This window comes from Talaromyces proteolyticus (genome assembly GCF_021365285.1).
Source record: "Talaromyces proteolyticus strain PMI_201 chromosome Unknown BGW36scaffold_7, whole genome shotgun sequence".
NCBI lineage: Eukaryota > Fungi > Ascomycota > Eurotiomycetes > Eurotiales > Trichocomaceae > Talaromyces > Talaromyces proteolyticus.
This window is the reverse complement of record NW_025764283.1, coordinates 586171-603323: the sequence shown is the minus strand read 5'-3', so window position 1 is coordinate 603323 and position 17153 is coordinate 586171. Positions and strand designations below refer to the sequence as shown.

General features: G+C 49.1%; 6 protein-coding genes across 6 annotated transcripts; 4 read left to right on the top strand and 2 right to left on the bottom strand.

Annotated features, from left to right (window-relative positions):
- Positions 1–211: 211 nt before the first annotated feature.
- Positions 212–1252, top strand: BGW36DRAFT_428119 (putative mRNA decapping hydrolase; the record flags this gene model as incomplete). The annotated part of the gene is made up of 2 exons (XM_046220506.1): positions 212–278; positions 354–1252. The coding sequence occupies 2 exons, from the start codon at positions 212–214 to the stop codon at positions 1250–1252; spliced, it is 966 nt and encodes a 321-aa protein (XP_046071033.1).
- Positions 1253–1435: 183 nt separating this feature from the next.
- Positions 1436–2248, top strand: BGW36DRAFT_298543 (ubiquitin C-terminal hydrolase L3; the record flags this gene model as incomplete). The annotated part of the gene is made up of 2 exons (XM_046211439.1): positions 1436–1484; positions 1548–2248. 2 exons carry the CDS (start codon positions 1436–1438, stop codon positions 2246–2248), a joined length of 750 nt encoding a protein of 249 aa, XP_046071032.1.
- Positions 2249–2355: 107 nt separating this feature from the next.
- Positions 2356–3606, bottom strand: BGW36DRAFT_278731 (MT-A70-domain-containing protein; the record flags this gene model as incomplete). The annotated part of the gene is made up of 1 exon (XM_046210206.1): positions 2356–3606. A coding segment is annotated over one exon (1251 nt), but the record flags the coding sequence as incomplete, so codon positions are not given.
- A 1359-nt stretch (positions 3607–4965) lies between these two features.
- BGW36DRAFT_359950 (alpha-L-rhamnosidase) lies at positions 4966–7494 on the top strand (the record flags this gene model as incomplete). Its single annotated transcript, XM_046214128.1, has 1 exon — positions 4966–7494. One exon carries the CDS (start codon positions 4966–4968, stop codon positions 7492–7494), a length of 2529 nt encoding a protein of 842 aa, XP_046071030.1.
- Positions 7495–8071: 577 nt separating this feature from the next.
- BGW36DRAFT_428115 (putative RNA binding protein Jsn1) lies at positions 8072–11655 on the bottom strand (the record flags this gene model as incomplete). The annotated part of the gene is made up of 2 exons (XM_046220505.1): positions 8072–11360; positions 11420–11655. The coding sequence occupies 2 exons, from the start codon at positions 11653–11655 to the stop codon at positions 8072–8074; spliced, it is 3525 nt and encodes a 1174-aa protein (XP_046071029.1).
- A 2401-nt stretch (positions 11656–14056) lies between these two features.
- BGW36DRAFT_298225 (YL1 nuclear protein-domain-containing protein) lies at positions 14057–16340 on the top strand (the record flags this gene model as incomplete). Its single annotated transcript, XM_046211417.1, has 3 exons — positions 14057–15190; positions 15383–15959; positions 16012–16340. The coding sequence occupies 3 exons, from the start codon at positions 14057–14059 to the stop codon at positions 16338–16340; spliced, it is 2040 nt and encodes a 679-aa protein (XP_046071028.1).
- Positions 16341–17153: the final 813 nt, after the last annotated feature.

Below are 17153 nucleotides of genomic sequence, written 5' to 3'. Positions count from 1 at the left end.
CTTGAAATGGTGGCTTCTCTTGTATAGATAGAATAAGGTGAGCCAATCATCGATAAAGCCAGACCGCCCCGCATCGACAAACAATGACAAACAAGCTTGATAGCTTGATCAAGGCAACCGTTTCCCTCTTGCACAACACCAGGCCTGATTCAATAGTAGGTGAACTACCATATTCGTTGGTACATTCTGTCATTGCGGGACGTTCATCACCATGGGGGACAAATCCTCTGCGGAATCGCTCATTCCACGGTTTCAAATCGAGAAATTGCTCAATCAAGGTACGATCATTCAATACCACACAGATATCTCCCCCCAATCCTCTAAGACTATTTGTATGAGCTGACGGAAGTCAGATCAAAATGACCGCCGCATCGCATTACTAGGCCACATTGATGGCAAACAAGGCATCTTAATCGCCGAGCGCGCGGCATTCGCAACCGAGAGCGTGGAAGCGCTGTGGGCATTTCATGCAAGCCTCGCTCGAGTGCAAAACCTAGGCAATAATGATATCTACAAATGGTACATGGCCTCATCATCCCCACCAGACCAGAGCAACAGTCCCCCCGATCTTAAATTGAATCTGATTTGGCCATGCACGGAACAACATATCAAGAAGTATTCCGCTCAACGAGTGCGGATGGTGACGGAGACTCCACAGATCTACAAAGACTACATCCGGCCATTCATGCAGCAGAAGCGCGAGCAAGGAAGATTGAACTGGGTATTTAACATCCTTGAGGGCCGCACAGAGCAAGAAGACGTGATTCTACGAGACACAGAGCATGGCCCTGAAGACGGGTTCTTGGTGCTCCCGGATCTCAACTGGGATCGCAAGACTATTGGATCGCTGCATCTGCTGGCGCTGGTTGAGCGACGCGATATATGGTCGCTGCGTGATTTGAAGAAGAAGCATGTCCCCTGGCTCAAATATCTACAGCAGAGACTGCTCGAGGCGACGGTCAAGATCTACCCGGACCTCGAACAGGATCAACTCAAGTTGTATGTGCACTACCAGCCGACGTACTATCATTTCCACGTTCATATTGTCAACGTCATGCTGGAGGCGGGCGCGACACAGTCCGTTGGGAAGGCGTTTGGCCTGGAGAATATCATCGGGCAGTTGGAAGCGATCGCTGGGGATGACGAGTCGGGTATGGCAGATCTCAGCATGTCGTACTACCTGGGAGAAGAGAGTGAATTGTGGATGACTGTGTATGGGCCGCTGAAAAGGGGCGAGGCACCAAGGGTGTGAGCCATAGAGATCGAGATAGAATAAATACATGAAATATATATTTATCGATAAGTGGGATCCCCGCACGTTTGTGGCGTTTGCACCAGCCGCCTTGAACATTTCCCCGCAATCAACACCAACATATCAACCACATCCTGGGTTCTTGTTTTCCTTCTGACCAAATATATTATCAGCACCTAAAAAATGGAGAATCCAGATGCCCCAAACACAAGCAAGGCCTTTGTGCCCTTAGGTCGGAGCCCACCACCTACACGCCTTCCCGTAAGACCTCCAAACTAACCGCAGCCTCCTACAGAAAACAACCCTGAAGTGATGTCCCATCTGGTGCATCAGCTCGGCCTCCCAGAAACATTTGGATTCACCGACGTATTCTCCATTGACGAACCCGACCTCCTCGCCTTCGTGCCTCGCCCCGCAAACGCCCTGCTCCTTGTCTTCCCCGTCTCAGAGGCCTACGAAGCCTCACGAATCGCCGAAGATGGGCCCTTATCCGAATACAACGGCTCTGGGCCCCACGAGCCGGTGATGTGGTTCAAACAAACCATCCGCAATGCATGCGGGCTGATCGGGTTGCTGCATGCCGTTAGCAACGGCGAGGTCCGATCAAACGTCATCCCAGGCTCTGATCTGGACAATCTGCTCCGCGAGGCCGAGAAGCTGAAACCGGTGGAGCGTGCGGACTTGCTGTACGAGAGCAAAGCGCTGGAATCGGCGCATGCTGATGCCGCGAAGCTGGGTGATACGGCTGCACCGCAGGCTGAGGATAATGTCGACTTGCATTTCGTGGCCTTTGTCAAGGGGAAGGATGGGAGGTTATGGGAGCTGGATGGGAGACGGAAAGGACCCCTGGAGAGGACTCGGTTGGCGGATGATGAGGATGTGCTTAGTGAGAAGGCGCTGGAGTTGGGTCCGAGACGATTTCTTAAGAAGGAGGCTGAAGGTGGTAAGGGGGATTTGAGGTTTAGTCTGGTCAGTCTGGGCCCGGTGTTTGATTGATCGACAAGATTGTTTTTGACTGGGGCGGATACTTTGTGAGAGTGCTCTACATACTATGGCGTTTAAGGAGTATCTAATAACGGAAAATTGTCTGTTGAAATTCAAATATCCAACCACCATTGGCCAGCATTAAATCGAAGCACATCATTTCCACAAGAATACCACCCACTAGTCAAATTCCGAGCAAAAACTTCCAGAGCCATGTACTCGTTCGTTCCAAAATACAAACTCTCAAACAGCTCTTTCAAATTCGGCTTCCTTGAGTGTATATCTGGCACAGCTATAATGAGCCTTTTTAATATTTCGCCGTTTCCAACCGTATCTTTCACTTTTCGTGTCCCAATAAGAAGAACTTCGTATGGTTTTCTCCATAATCCGTTCAAAGGCACCACAGGCTCGCCATGCTCTGTAACTTTGAGCCATATCCATTCTTCACTTACTTCTAGGTCTGCAAGTTCAAAAGCTTCGTACACAGATTGGCGGGATTTGGCGTTATTAGTAGTCCATATTGCTACGAACGCTTTTTCTTCGCTGGTGAGATGGGCGCGGATAATTTCTATCATAATCGATACAAGAGTGTCCATTTCCAGGTACCTATGAGTATGGTACTGCGAAGACCGCCGAACAGAACGGTTCGGCCAGGGAGGGTCAAGTAGGATGATATTGAACTTTAACATTTTGGAAATGTTTGGTATGATGTGAATATTTAGTGATTTGGTGATAGAAGGAGCTGATAAAGTGTTGAGGACAAATGATGATTTGGGTGGAATCGTATATTTCGTAACAGCCTCGTCGGGGTTGCTATCTTTCGTGTCTTTGACTTGTATGACGACTGGTTCAAGAGACGGGTTCCTGACCTCTGCGCCCCGAAGATCCGAATAACCAGAAAACTCATTAATGCTTGATGCTGATAATATTATCGGCGGCCCACAGTTATTATCGACAGACAAATCTTGTCCCTCAATTTTAAACTTTCGCTTCTTTTTGTGTATATCGACTGACTCATCTGGGCCTACTCGGTCGTCTCTTTCACTCGCACCATCTTGTAGAATTACCCTGGGATAACACCAGATATCGGATAATCCACGTTGTCCCTGGAGTGCCCAAAAAGAAAATTTCACAAAGTAATCAGTCTTTTCAAGAAAGCTTTTCTCCGAATCGGGAATCCGTTCCAGCACCCGAGCTCGAGCAGCGTCGGTTTTTGGCTCTGGTGAAGATGGATAGGGTGATTTTAATGCTGTTGAATAGAGTAATTTGCTCTGTTTTTTGGCGAAATTATTGGGTAAAGTCTGAGCTAGTTGTATGGAAGTGGGAATATCAACTATGAATATTGTTTCTTGAGGGTTTTGGTAAATTATGGCGGTTTGATGGGACTTGTCGCGGCTGGACGAAGCAGCGTCATTTTTCTTCGACATTGACTTTAAATAATACAGGAGGATACCAGTATTGTTACGGTATTACCAAAAATGGAACCCGCAACTCGAATATCATAGCTCAAAGTAGATAGGTTGAAAACTGGCGATAAACCGAAAGTGACTTTGGATGAAAAGTAGACAAGCGCATCTTAGCGAATAGTTATAGATAAAAGCTCTCCGCTAACCTTAATCGGAAACCACCTCTTCAATTTCAATTGATCGCAACGACTGCAGTAATTATTGGAGAGGAACAGGCCAAAGATTTATTTACGTGTTGACAGATTACGTACATGTATTTGGCTTTTCAATTATGCAGATATTGTCAATATCCCGCCCCATGCAATTGACCGCGTTAATATATCATCAATACGTCAACTGGTATGTGCGTGCCAAGCCTAAACATGCCACTGGGAGCAGTTTTAGGTCTTTGGCTTAAAACCCTGTCGATCGACTAAAGAACTTTAACTCAATGTTGTATTGTGATTCCTACATATGTACTCTCGGTGCACTTTACACCGAATAAGTACGAGAAGGTTCTATTTTGACTAGTAGCGAATTATCTAGAAGTCACACACCACAATTACATGTACGTCCCCCCCGGATTTTCAGATTAAATCTGCGTGCCAGGCGGGGTTGCTAGCATTTAACTAATATTTTGCGTTATTGGGTAATGCCCGCAAAAGTGTTGGGTTTGACAATTATCAAGCATTCATATATGGGCTTTCCTGGTGTGGACGTCTATTAGGGTTGAGCCTCCCTGATGGTACACCACAATTACGTGGAAGTCAATTAAAAAGGTATATAAGGTGGCACAAATAATTAGTTCGAATAATGCTAAGCCAAGATTAGGATTATTAAGGTGCGAGTCTATTAATTCAACTTTACACTTACCAAGGCGTGCTTGGGGGCAGAAGCCAGTGCTACGGCGGAGTATATAATAGCTAGAATAATACTGCGGGCCCTGTGCAGTGCTTATTTCTGCCCCCGCATGGCTTCGTACACTTAAAACGCCAGGCAGATCTTACCTATTGTCGGGCTAATCAGCGTTGCAACGATTGGAAACTCAAAATAGCTTCTCGCCCGAATCAATTTCATAAGGCCTTCTCGTGGAAAGATTGAGCCGATGACCGAGATCAGGCCAAAAATAACATTGGTCACTTCGACGCTGACATGGAAATAGAGCATTATATTGACGCGATGACCCAGCTGGCACGAGGCGTGTTTATCCTCTCCTTTTATGAAATTATGCATTTTGGGTAGCGCTGTCGAGTGATATCAATTATCAATTAATTGCTCTCCACCATGAAGCTGTGTTATCTCAAGGCAGCTGTTCTACTGCTAAACCAGGGGCATCTGGTAGTCGCTGCAATACCCTCCAACAAGACCTCGTGGCAGCAATACGTGGTCGCTCCCCAGAATCGAAAGATAGTGCCATCTTCCATTCTTTCACAATCCGGCAACGTCTCGAATGCAGACGCCCTTGTTTCTGGAAACGGAGTGACGCGACTGAGCCGTGCGGATGTCCAGACCACGTTCCCCTCCTGGCCATCGGGGACAACTGCAAATGCCTCGTCGGAAGCAGCACCGAATACTGACAATGGTGTGCCCCGAACGTACTACGCCAGTAATGCCATTGATGGTAATCTGACTACCTTCTGGAATGACAATACGCCTGCCCAATACCCTGATACTCTGACCATCACGAGCCCGACCCAAGTAACTCTAGACGGCGTGACGCTGGAGAGCAGTACAGATGGCGTCCCAGTCGATTTCATCATCGAGACATGGGATGGCTCAAACTGGACCGAGGCTGGCTCAATCACTGGCAACAACGCTACCCGATGCAGAGTGCCCTTTAGCCAGAACATTACGACCAACCAGGTCCGGTTGACGGTTACCCAAGACCAGGCGGGTTCAAAGGGGGAATACACGCGAGTCACGGAGCTCTGGCCAGCATTGGTCGCTGACGATTCTGCAGTTCCCGAAATAGTGCTAGACTTTGGCAAGAACGTGGTGGGCTTCCTTCAGATCGACTTTGCAAGTGGATCAAACAATGCCCCTGGTATTCAACTTGCGTTTTCCGAGACTCTTCAATATCTCACCAGCGTGTCTGACTTCTCTCGATCGGACAATGGGGACACAATTACGCCTGGCACTGATCAAATCGCCGTTCCTGCCGCGCCTCTAAACTGGACTGACACTTATGGCTGCACATACAACGGCAACCAAGTCTGTGCAGACGGCATACATGGATTTAGATATCTGAAAATCAGTCTCAATGCCTTATCCTCCGACGCACCATATACCAGCCCCTCAGGCTTCGTCGACATCAATTCAGTGTCTCTAAATTTCACCGCCTACCTAGGCACCTTGTCCAGCTACAGCGGCTGGTTCGAATGTTCAGACCAACAACTAAACGAATTCTGGTATGATGCCGCATACACCAACGAAATGGTCATCGACACTTTTCTCGCCGACACAGTCGATCCCAGAAACTCCGCAAGTCCAAGCCTTCTTGGGAAACAGGTCATTTTCGATGGAGCGAAACGAGATCGGGATCCTTACGTAGGCGACATTGCTGTCTCCGGACGAACAGCCTATCTGACGCACCAAGACGCGAGCAATGCGATGCTGAACGTCCTTGCCGATCTCGCCGAGCACCAGTCCAGCAACGGCTGGATTCCTCCGGCGAGTATCAACAACTATACTCTCCCCTTATTCGACTACCCCTTTTGGTGGGTGACCAGCACCTGGGACTACATCCTCTATACTGGAGACATCGCACAGGTCACCTCTTATTATCCCAACCTGCAAAGCGTGCTGGATACCTGGGCGCCATCCGTAACCGACAACACGACCGGTCTCCTCAGCAAGCCCAGCTCATACGGCGACTACGCCTTCCTATCCAGGTCTGGAATCGTCACATACTACAACACCCTATACGTTCTCGCCCTCTCGAGCGCAGCCAATCTCGCAAATGCACTCAACCAATCAAGCGATGCATCCCGCTGGCAGCAACGCGCCGACGCAGTCTCGCAAGCCATCAACGAAAACCTCTGGGACTCCGCCTCCGGCGCGTACCTCGACGACTCGACCGTCTCAACCCGCCACGGGCAAGACGGGAATGGCATCGCAGTGCTTTCCGGCGTCGCCAACAACACCCGCGCCCAATCCGCACTCGATTATCTGGCGAATAAAACCGCCTTGGCGTATGGAAACGCTTTTATGGATGATGACTCTCTAGTATCCGACGGCTCGTCGCGAGTGTATGCCTTTACATCTTACTTCGACATCCAGGCGCGCTTCCTCACCGGAAACGCGGATTCAGCGTTAGACGAGATCCGGCGGTTGTATGGATGGATGGCGCAGTCTGATCCGGGGGTTACGTTTTGGGAGGGCATTGGGGCGAACGGGTCAGCGTACGAGGGCGCGTTTACGTCCAAGGCGCACGGCTGGTCGACGGGGGTACTTCCGGCGCTGACGAATTATGTTCTTGGTCTGATGCCCACGGGCCCAGGATATCAGCATTTCTCAATTGCGCCGTCGTTCCCGAAGGATGTCAGCTGGGCGAGGGGGCAGGAGGCTACGCGGTATGGAGTGGTGTATGTTGAATGGAGTATGGAGAATGGCACGGCGACGGTTTCGTTTACGGCACCGAATGGGACTGTGGCGGATGTCACGGTTCCGAAAGGGAGCGAGGTCGTGCTGGATGGGACGGTTGTGTGGTCGGTTGATAATCAGACTGTGTCTGGTGTGCCGGTGCAGGAGAATGCAGACTCGATTACGGTCAGTGATGTGTCGTCGGGTCAGCATACGGTGGTGTCGGAGTGATGGTTGACAAGTAAAAAGATCAATTAATGTAAAATATTGATATTGATATTGACAAGTACGTTTATGTTTCTACGTCTCAATAGCATTTGGAATGTCCGTGACAATACATGTACCAATATTGAATCAATCAATATTAATACAATTGCTGAAAAGTAGTACCATAAATCAGGTTGATGGTTAAAAAGCACTCATAATTATCCACGCAAGATACTGCATGAATCATTTAAATTTTAGAACAACACGAGTTGACAACCAACTCAAGAATGATACACAAGAAATGGCAAATAAGATAGGACAGACATGCCCTTAATGTAAGACACCTGAAATTTGGCGAATGATTCTCAAGTTCATTCATATTGGACTCCATAACAACACATCATACCTTGCCTCCCATAATACGATCCAGCGCCAGTGGGGTTCTAGGCCGTCATACAAAATGTTTTGCATACATAGATGGTCGCTTTTATCAAAAAAATTTTATACAACAAATCTTGAAAAAAGAGAAAAGGAATATTTCTCAAATCCAAATCCAAATCACTCACTCAGCGCTTGGGATTTGTTAGAACATGGCTCATGGCTAAGGAAGCAAATGAGAACTTACGCGACCACGTCGACCAGCCACCGCCTGGTTGGGTACGGCCTGTGCCTGTGGATAGTATTGAGGTGAATATTGGTACATTTGAGCAGGGTTAAGAACTGGGCTGAACTGTGGAGGTGCAAAGGCAGTTTGGTTAAGCATAGCATTTGGCCCTCCTGCGGCAGTCTGTTGGCCGCGGAAGTTGTCCACACCGCCAGCATAGCCTTGATAGGTATTTCCACCCAACGTGTTTGGGTATATTCCTGTCTGGGGCACGCTACGCGCTTGGAGATAGGCTTGGTATTGCAAATGCTGTGCCGTTAACGGTAACGCACCCTCCTGGCCAAAACCAGGAGCATTGACACCTGGAAGGTTGTTCATGCCATTAGCCGCACTGAGTCCGGCGAGTCCATTGGCGGCATATTCGTAAGGCTGCTCGGAAGTACGTCCAACATAGTTTGCGCCGTCGATACTCGAGGCTCCCGAGAATTGGTTGCTAAACTGTCTCTCAGCAGACTGGCTATGATAGTTGGAGCTGGCTTGACGTGAAGTTGGACGGTGCTGTTTATCGCCATTTGACCCATGACCAGCGCTTCCATCTCTTCCAGAGTGATGGTCACGAGAGCTTCCCCGAGAGGATAACCCAACTTCGTCCATGAGACGTTTATAACCCTGGCTCGGAGTCGCTTTCAATTTGGTCAGAACTTTGGAAACATTCTTGACGACCTCGGAACGCATCGATTCGTCAAAGAATGGAGTTGTGAGGACTTTGAAGATCAAGGTAGCCCCTGAAGTGGGATCACTGAGTATATTCTCCAACACCTCATCGCCGGGACTGAAAAATAGCGCCTTGAGAACGATTTCTCGAGCCTCAGGTTCATTTCGTTGGTTAATGACCTTCAAAACGGTCAAATAAGCAACCTTATGGGTACAAAGATGAGCTAAATGAGGCACAAGTCGTGGGGCGAGAACAGTCCTCCGGCGTGGAAAGGTGCATGTGTCAAGGAACCAAGTGAGGAGTAGAGCTCCGTTAGCATTTGTGGCTAGCTGAACGCTGTGTAGTGCAATGGCAGCCGCCAACATTCGTTGTTGATCTTTCGTAGCATGATGGCTTTCCAAGCAAGCACGCATAGCCCGGGCACCGAAACGTCCTTGAGAAACTTCCCACATTCTACTGAGCATAGTTTCGAAGATGAAGTCGTTATGTGGGCTACCAAATCGTAAGCAGCACTGAAGCACATAATTGCCATATTGATCGAGGAACAAGGGGATAGTATAAGGTCGCAAGCTTTCTACAATCATCTGCATTTGACTTGGCGACTTCGTCACATCTATGATTTTCTGAGCAGCCCATGTACCGTTTTTGTGAACGCCAATTTCAGCAAGGTGGGGGCAGATTTGAGCTAGCATTTGCTCTTTCGTCTGCTCAGAACAAAATTCAAACAATTTCTGAACGACTGTGTTGCCAAGGTAGTCAGATGAAAGCTCTGCTATCTCTGGAAGCATACCGCTTGCGGTCTCCTCGATTTCCTGGACTGAACAGAGCCCATTGTCAATCCTCTTCCGGATGTCTCGAAGTTTGGGTGCATCATGCATCCTTGTGGCATTTGGCTCAGGGACTGCGGGAATTTCGTCTTCAAAGGATTGGAAAGATATCGCTCGTTGCACGCTGGAGGTGATGTTGTGTATCTCATCATCCGATGCACCAAACTCCTGCACAATCTCTGCCATCTCGGGTTGTAGTTCGGCTAGGGGAGGGACCTGTGGAGTGTTTGCGCCGAGTCTATCAGAACTAGGTACATCATGTTCTCCTAAGGCGGCGCTTGGGTCAGGCGTGGGAGAAGGTTGTGTGCCGTTGGCCCCAGGTGTCCCGGTAGCCGAAGCACCTGGGACTTTTGCAAACCCAATTCGGACTGGCCCAGCACCGGGAAATATTTCCTTGCCATTGAGAAGATTCTTAGCCTGCATAGCACTATCAAGGCGCTCAAAATTGACGAAACCACAATTTTTATGAGTCAGGACTCGTGTAGAGTCAATCTTTCCGTACATGCTGAAGATTGCCTCCAAAGACGTGACAGTAGTTGACACTGGTATGCTACCGATCCAGAGAGCTCGAGTAGGACCTTCGATACTGCTTTCATCAGCCATGTCTGCAGGGGCCCTGACACCTAAGTTTGCGCTACCAGCACCACTCAGGTGCATCAATTGAACTGCTTCCGAAAGTTCGTCGAACTCTCCTCCTTCTGCGATACGCAAATCCGCGGCGCTGATGCTATTCTCCAACCGAGAAGGGGTGGCAAGATAGCTACGGATTGAAGAGCGCTGCGGTGGAGTATCAAGAACGCCAGCAGTTCGAGCACGGGGACGACTTGCAGAAGCATGGTTGGCGAATGCTTGAACGGCGAGATTGTGCTGATGGATCTGAGCCTGGGTAGCAGCAAGCTGAGCAGCAGTTGCAGCGACGGATGGCGTCAAGGTGCCCGAAGGAACCTGCGGATATGATGCACCGTATTCCTCATCATCCTCAGCATACTTCTCTTTCGCATTGACCGAATAAGACCTGAACCGGTTGTTGTTTTTCATCATAGCAAGTTCTGCAAGAAGTGGCGGCAGGGCAGAAGATTGCTGCTGCTGTTGTTGGAGGAGAGCCTCAACTGAAGATGGCCCATAGGATGATCCGGGTTGTTGTGGAGTCTCTGCCAATCCTAGATAATCGAGTGTCTTCACATCGGTGTCGGCAAGACCACCTCCTGAGAAATTGGACTGAGTAGGCGAGGTTGGGCCTTCCGAAGACCGAATACTAGCCAACGTTGTCGCACGCTCACGCCCCGAAGACCAATTGGTTGAGAACAGTGACCCACCAAAGGGAGACGAGCCCAAGTAACTATTCGTACGCTGCGGCATTGAACCAGCTCGCAGACGAGACAGAACCGCTGGGTTACTTCCTACACCAACGCTCGTTGTTGGAGCGCTCGCGTCAATGCCGGACAAACCCGGTGGGCGGAAAGGGCTAACGGACGGCGTTGGTCTGGATGATTTGGACAAAAGAGACTGTTGTTGAGAGCTTCCGTTGTACGTACCAACAGCTGGGAAGCGAGAGGGGACAGTGCCGGCTCGCGCTCTCCGGCCGGGACTGTTCATTGACGATTCCGGTGGAGGTATAAGATCAGGAAACCCATCTTGACTTGGCGACTCAGGGATATTCTCGCGAAGTGGAGTTGAATGACCGCTCGTTGGTGGGCCCCAGATACTTGGAGAGACGCCTTCCTGTGCCTGGATTTCACGGGCTCTGGGATTTAAAAGAGTAAGTGGAGCGTTCAATGTAACACCCAGGGGATTATTTCTTACCGTTTCGAAAAGAGGCGAGCGCCGAGCTCATGAGATGGGGATCCAGCCCCTAAACGCGCATTTCCAATCGATCCCGAGGAACCTCCCAGTCCATTTGAGGTGCCGAAAGGAGATTTCACTAGATTAGCTGTCAACTCGTTTGGCGAGTTGCTTCCCGTCGATGTTCCCGACATGGACTGAGAGACGGGGATGTAGTTCAGATTGGGATGGCCATCCGGCCGTGCAACGGGGACCATTATAGATTATAGTCTCAGAAAAACGAAACAAGAATTAGAGGGCTTGGTAGGGAGCCCAATAGTAGAATATAAAACCGAATTTTCCTCTTCAAGAGTACACGTTATCGAGTCCGCTGGAGCTCAATAGAGCGTCGACGAGTCTGCTAGGCGAAGACGGGAGCCGCGGCGAAGCCCATAAGGGGGATTCAAACGATCTTGAGAATTTTTATGGTAAAGATTCGAGCAGACGCAAAAGCTCGCCAATGACGCAGTGGCGGTTTCCCGGTCCAGGAAACTAAAACCGTGTCGCGACGAAAGTGATAAGTGTCCTCGATAATTGCAGCCAATCCTGGACTTGTTACAATGACAAGTCAATTTCTCGCTTCCAAACCAACAGTCACGGGGTCCGCTTGGTAATGGCAAATAGACACTGGCAGATTACGCGAAGCCTCAGCTAAGCCTTCCCACAATAGATTATTCGCATTAAAGGTGTATGAAGAATATTGGACCAAGAGGTTCCAGACGGCAGAAAACCAATCGTCGTCGAGACAACGCCGTCGAGAAAGAGCTGAGAAGGAGCGTTCTTTGCGTTGGGTCTGCAAGGATCGTACGGGGGTAGCCGGACAGGGTCGAATTGATTTATGGGGGGACTGACGGGAGGGTTGGGAAGAAGGACAAGCGACAGAAATTGGACGAAAGGAAGTGAAGAGAAAGGTATTAATAGATAATATTATCAAAACCTTGGCTGAAGGGGGATGGTGGAGGGAAGAGGAATGTGACAGCGTGTGGTGAGGATAAGGATGCGGATAAGGGCTAGAGAAGAAGGAGAGACCAGCAGTGCTTCCTTCTAGTCTTGCCGTCGCATCGAGCCTCGATTGGCAACGGCGGCAATGGCAGTCGTGGTGGCAGGCGACGCGCTAGGCCTAGGAGGGGTTAGCGCTCCCTGGCTGGCCGGGATGCGGGATGCGTGCTGAGTTTTAAATACCAAGTATCAAACATCACATAATATTAATACTACGTATTTATTGCATTGCTATAACCGGTGCCGGAGCCATCCGCTTCTCATCTGCCGGTATGGACGCGCGAGAGACGACATAGACTGAGAACTGTGGATGAGCTACCGCTGGGGATTATCGGGTTTGCCCCTAATTCGAAACGGGCTGTTATGCACTACTACTAGGTAAAGATCGAGTTGGGGGAAGCATGTGGGTTACGATCTGACATCACAGTTGTTTCTCGTCAGGAGGATTGTGTGGATGTTACCTCGTAGAATACTACGAGAAACAATACGAACAATCACGCGGAGCGATGCTTGTTGGCAACGTAGTGGCATATGCGCCTTTAGCCAAGAGCAACATGCGTGCGAAGCAGTAGATGAAACTGCAGCGCCATTTATTTATAAGGGACGACTCAGATGAGTGAGGCTGTAGTTTTATCTGTCCGCTCGGCGCTTGATGACGGCAATCATTGTTTCATCGAGTTGCCGATCATCCTGGAGACGCTCGATTCCGATGGAATCATGAAAAAGCTTAATGCTTTCTTCGAATAGTCTTGGGAGGATCGCAGGGACATGATGGAGTCTACTCCCATAGCGAGGAAATACCGAAACCACCCATGCAGTCACTAAGCAAGGGGAGCTGACCCATCAGACCCTGGTCCTTCATAGTGGCTAGCAAGCCTCGCACCACCCGCCGTCATTGTTGTTATTATTATTATCTCCTGCAAGGGCAGCCTCGTCCACAGGAAGCCTCCGAGGAATCCGAAACGTAATTCCGAAGCAGGGGCGGCAGTTCGTACTTGGAGGAGGTTCGAGGGCCAACCCCAGAGTGCCATTCTGCCAAGAGTGTCTCACGATGCGTGCATACCAATTGACGTGCTGCGAGTCCACGCAATGACGCGGGCTAGACTCCAGCCAGAAAGCGCCCCACATTCACGAGTGTTCTGCAGATGTCACGATTCAGGAACGGGTTGTCAATCAGGCCTGGCCAGTTAGTAGACTAGAGGACGAGGTGGACAAACCATGGATTGCCACAGGGAGATCAGACATGTCGAGTCACAGTAATATTTAATTAATAATAACGACCATGTGGCAGGCGCCACGTAATTTACAGTAAGAGCAGTTTGTGTTGATGTAACGCATGCAATCTTCATACGGACTAGCGCTTCTTCACGGATAAACTGGTCACGTGACAAATGAGCGTCACCGGCGCGATATGCCACCCCAGCCACGCAGCCACACCGGAGCTATCTAAATCCGCCGCCGCGTGTTGCCATTCAGATTTCGGTATTGCAATGCCTAGTTGCCTCGCACATAGTGCTATAGATAATGGACTAACTGCCCCGTCCAGTTAGCGCTGCTCTTCAACGCCCCGAGAACGCGAAATAACACGGCCGCTATTAATACCATCGTCGCGCATTGAACATGGCTGCCGTTGACTCTGATCATGCTCTCACGGGCGACGAGACTTCCGATGACGAGGTCGTCGAGTCTTTGATTGCTGGCCGCGAAAAGCGCAGCACCGCCGGCAGAAACATGTCCTCGCTTCTGGATGCTGCCGCCGATGATGATCTCACGTTGCTGTTCGCGGAAGACGAGAACGACAATGAATTTGACGAGGTTGAAGGTGCTGAAGGGGAGGCGGAAGAGATGTCATCTTCTGAGGACGAAGATGACCAAGGTCCCAATACTGCTGATGACGATTTGGAAGGCGAAAAGGAGCTGGAGAAGCAGGCAAAGGCAGATCGAAAGAAACGCAAGGCTCAAGAATCGCTAAGGCTCACTGCGTTGCGAAAGAAGGTCAAAATCGATCCCACCATTGCGTCTAGTGTGCCGTCCGCCGTGTCTCGGCCCAAAAAGAAATCTGAACGAATATCATGGCTACCTACACCCGAAGAAGGTCCCGTGCGATCGTCCTCTCGTCGACAGACTATGCAAAATAAGGAAATGACACATGCGAGGCTGAAGGATAGTGAACAAAGACGTATCAAGCTTATAGCAACGATGGAGCAGGCTGCTAAGAGGAAAGAACGCATGAAGCCTAAAGTGATGACGCAGGAGGAACGTCTAGCAGAGGCAGAAAAGATTGAACGCATGAACAGTAAGAGTCTCAATCGCTGGGAGGAGATGGAAAAGAAGAAGGCAGAGGAACGGAAGGCCAAGCTAGAAGCTCTTCAAAACCGTCGTTTGGAGGGGCCTGTCATGTCTTGGTGGAGTGGTGTCGCCAAATGGGTTAATGGGAAGCTAGTACGCGTGGGAAATGTCGAAGTGAAGCCAAAATCCGATAAAGAGGAGACAGAAAAGAAGAAGAAGACGAAAGACGCGGCAAATCAGGATGCATCAAAGACAGATAAGAAAGCAGAACAGACTACGGATAATCCAGCTGTTGAGGGTATAGCGTTACAACCTCCTGCGGTCAATGGCATTGAAAATGTGCCAAAGGCCGGAGCAGATGCCGTGCTGGAACCAAATTCAAATGGAAAAGGGTCGGGTAGTAATGGTTTTCTGGACGGTATCCACAACTATGTATCCCTTCCAGCATCGCCTGCCCCTGAGAAGGTACCAGAGCTGAACGCAGAAACCGCCGACCTAACGAGTTCAAAACCGGAAAAGTCAACACTAATAACTGATCAGCAGAGCGGAGCGGAGGAGCTTGTAAATGAAGGCTTAAACAAGAAAGGTTCTGCTGCTGAAAACGTAACCTCAAAGCCGGATGAGTCGGTTCTGGCTACTGAAAATAGTCAAGCTCAGGATCAGCCGGAAAACAAATCATCAGAACCAAAAACTGTTACTTCCGAGGCCCAGTCCTCTCCTAAGCCTGAAGGAACAGGCAGTACCTCTCAAGAATTGCAAGATCGGGCACCGAGAAACCCTCAACCAGAGTCAAAGTCTGCCGATACCGCAGCCGAAGGAAGAAATCAGACGCCTCAAGAGGAAACAGAGCCAACTTCCAACACGCTTCCTACCGCAGAAAACAAAATAGTAGAGGAAGCACAAGAGGTTACCTCTAGTGAAACAAAACCAGTTGGGTCTGCTGGTTCTGCTGAACCCGCAATGGAGACAACTACTTCGACCGACTCTGTACAACAGCCGGCAATCGCCCCTTCATTAAACGTGGCTACTATTGAAGCATCAGAAATGGAAATTGATCAACCATTACTCTCTACTGATCCAACGCCAGAGCATGAGTCCAACCTACCGCCGCAGCCGGAAGTGATTGAACATACTGGCAGGAATTTATTAGTATTGGAGAACTTTGACAATGCGACCACCCAAAGTCGCCAGTATAGTATTTACTTCAATTCGAAGAAACCTCCACGTCTCGCCAGTAAGGCTTCTCTCCTATCTGCTTTTGTACCATTCCGAGCTAACAACTCCAGAAATTTCTTCCCACCTTTGCCCAATCACCTCGCAACCTTCGCGGTATCGTGATTGTGAAACTGGACTACCATTCGCAAGCGCTCTCGCCTATCGCGAAATACGTAACTTGACCGAGCAAAAGTACATCTGGAGCGCTATGCTCGGTTGTTATATTGGACCCCCAACTGTAGCCGCGAAAGGCGTTCCTGAGCAATTTCTGACCGGAGTTAAGCCGGAAAAGAAGGACCAAGATAATAACGAGCAAACCACTCGTGCTGGCAAGGAAAATGAGAATTCGGGTGTGGCTGTTGTTGCGGATGGTGAGCCCATGGATGTTGACAAGAGTTGAGCTGAGCATCTCATTGCGTGTTCGGCGCATTTGTGGCGTTTATACTAGTTTGATACCCTTGGAACGTATATTATTTGCACCTCTAGATTTCTTCTTTTCTTCTACTGAGATGAATGAAATTTAACGATCGTCACTCTAACCTTGACATTTCTTATACTTGAGATCACTACGTATGTACAAAACATTTCTCGACGTGGAAATTTCTAACATTGGCACCTTGAGGTTCTAGAATCAATCCTAAAATAAACAATCCTAGATTACGCAGGAATTTCATATATCATGCAATACAATGTAATCTCCAGTTCAGACGGCTGTATTTTCCGCGCCTCCAGGAACAGTCGAGATTGAAATTAGGTGTTGTTAAGTAGGGCTTCAAGATCAGCCTTAACTCGCTCGGGAACACTCTGTAGACTACAAAATTCATGTAAAGCTACATTCATTTCACCAGTTATCTTCATCTCCGAGCGCAAAAGACGAAAAACAGGAATGGCGGACAACGCCGAGTTTTTTGAGGCGCAAATCAAAGAGGAGCCGGTTTCAAACATTGTATACGTTTTGATTTCATCAAGAATTTCTTCTAAGTCTCATGGTATTTGAGATTCACAGTCATTTGTCAGACCGGAGTACTACAACCAAACACCAACCAAGGTCTTTAGACTCCCAATTTGGACCCACCAAAAACCTGCTTATGAAACTTTTGGGTCATATGTCTTGCTAACTTCCATCAATCTCGTTTTCACTTCAGGACCATAAGACTCGATTGGATACTGCCAACGAATCGCATAATTCAAATACTTGTAGCGGACAACCAGT